General features: G+C 36.5%; 1 protein-coding gene across 1 annotated transcript in view; it reads left to right on the top strand.

Annotated features, from left to right (window-relative positions):
* Positions 1-305: 305 nt before the first annotated feature.
* Positions 306-1333, top strand: part of LOC111383315 (F-box protein SKIP19-like) — a 3891-nt gene continuing 2863 nt past the window's right edge. Inside the window, exons 1-2 of the mRNA XM_023007398.1 lie at positions 306-345; positions 643-1091. Coding sequence (XP_022863166.1) covers positions 306-345; positions 643-1091 — 489 coding nt within the window. The remainder of the gene's footprint in view (positions 346-642; positions 1092-1333) is intronic.

The raw sequence follows: 1333 nt of genomic DNA, 5'->3' as shown, positions 1-1333 counted from the left end.
TGGACTTAATTCATGCTGATATCAATGGACCTTTGCTTTCCACTATATGTGGGAATAAATATTTCATAACTTTCATTGATGATTTTTCACGATATGGATATGTTTATTTGATTAAAGACAAATCACATGCACTTGAGAAATTCAAAGTTTTCAAACTGGAAGTAGAGAAACAATGTGAGAAAAGTATCAAAGTTGTAAGATCTGACCGAGGTGGTGAGTACTATGGGAAATATGACGAGTCTGGTCAAAATATGGGTGATTTTGTAAAACTTTTACAAGAGTGTGGAATAGTACCTCAATACAACATGCCAGGGACACCTGAGCAAAATAGTGTTTCTGAAAGACGTAATCGAACTCTAAAAGATATGGTTAGAAGTATGATGAGTAGAACAAATTTCCCTAAATATTTGTGGGGTGAAGCCTTGAAAACAGCTCTGTATATTTTGAACAGAGTTCCAAGTAAAGCTGTTGTAAAGACACCGTTTGAATTATGGACAGGATGTAAGCCAAGAATGGCTCACTTTAAAGTTTGGGGATGTCTAGCTGAGGTTAGGATTTATAATCCATTTGAAAAGAAATTAGACCCTAAATCAACTCCTGGCTACTTTATTGGGTATCCGGATAGATCAAAGGGATATAAGTTTTACTGTCCAAATCGCGGCACTAGAATTGTGGAGTCCATTACTGCTAAGTTTCTGGAGAATGATTTTGGAGACAGTGGGAGTTCCACGTTGAGAGAAATTCTTGTTGAACCAAATCAAGTTGTTGTTCCAGTTCCTGTCATACAGGAAAGAGTTGGTTCTCAACCAATTGAAGTTGTTAATGAAGAACCAAGGAACCAGGAGGAATCTCCAATTCCTCAAACAACGATTGAATCGGTTCCTGAACCACAAGTTAGGAGATCACAAAGGGAAAGAATATCTGCATTGCCCAGTGATTATGTTACATATTTATTGGAGAGCGATTTTAATATTGGGCATATTGTTGATCCTGTAACTTATAACCAAGCATTGACAAGTCGTGATGCAGATAATTGGATAGCTGTCATGGAAGATGAAATGAATTCCATGGAAAGGAATAAAGTTTGGGATCTTGTTGAACTTTCTCCAGATGCTAAGGCTGTGATAACAAGTGGATTTTCAAAAGTAAATTAGATTCAAAATGAAATGTTGAACGAAAGAAAGTAAGATTGGTTGCAAAAGGTTTCACTCAACGAGAAGGCATTGATTATGTTGAAACCTTCTCCCCAGTTTTGTCGAAAGATTCTTTTTGAATTATCATGGCTCTTGTGGCACACTACAATTTGGAGCTTCATCAAATGGATGTTAAAACA

This window comes from Olea europaea, unplaced genomic scaffold (assembly GCF_002742605.1).
Source record: "Olea europaea var. sylvestris unplaced genomic scaffold, O_europaea_v1 scaffold2658, whole genome shotgun sequence".
Classification (NCBI taxonomy): domain Eukaryota; kingdom Viridiplantae; phylum Streptophyta; class Magnoliopsida; order Lamiales; family Oleaceae; genus Olea; species Olea europaea.
Note: the sequence above shows the minus strand (reverse complement) of the source record. Positions and strands in the feature narration are given on the sequence as shown.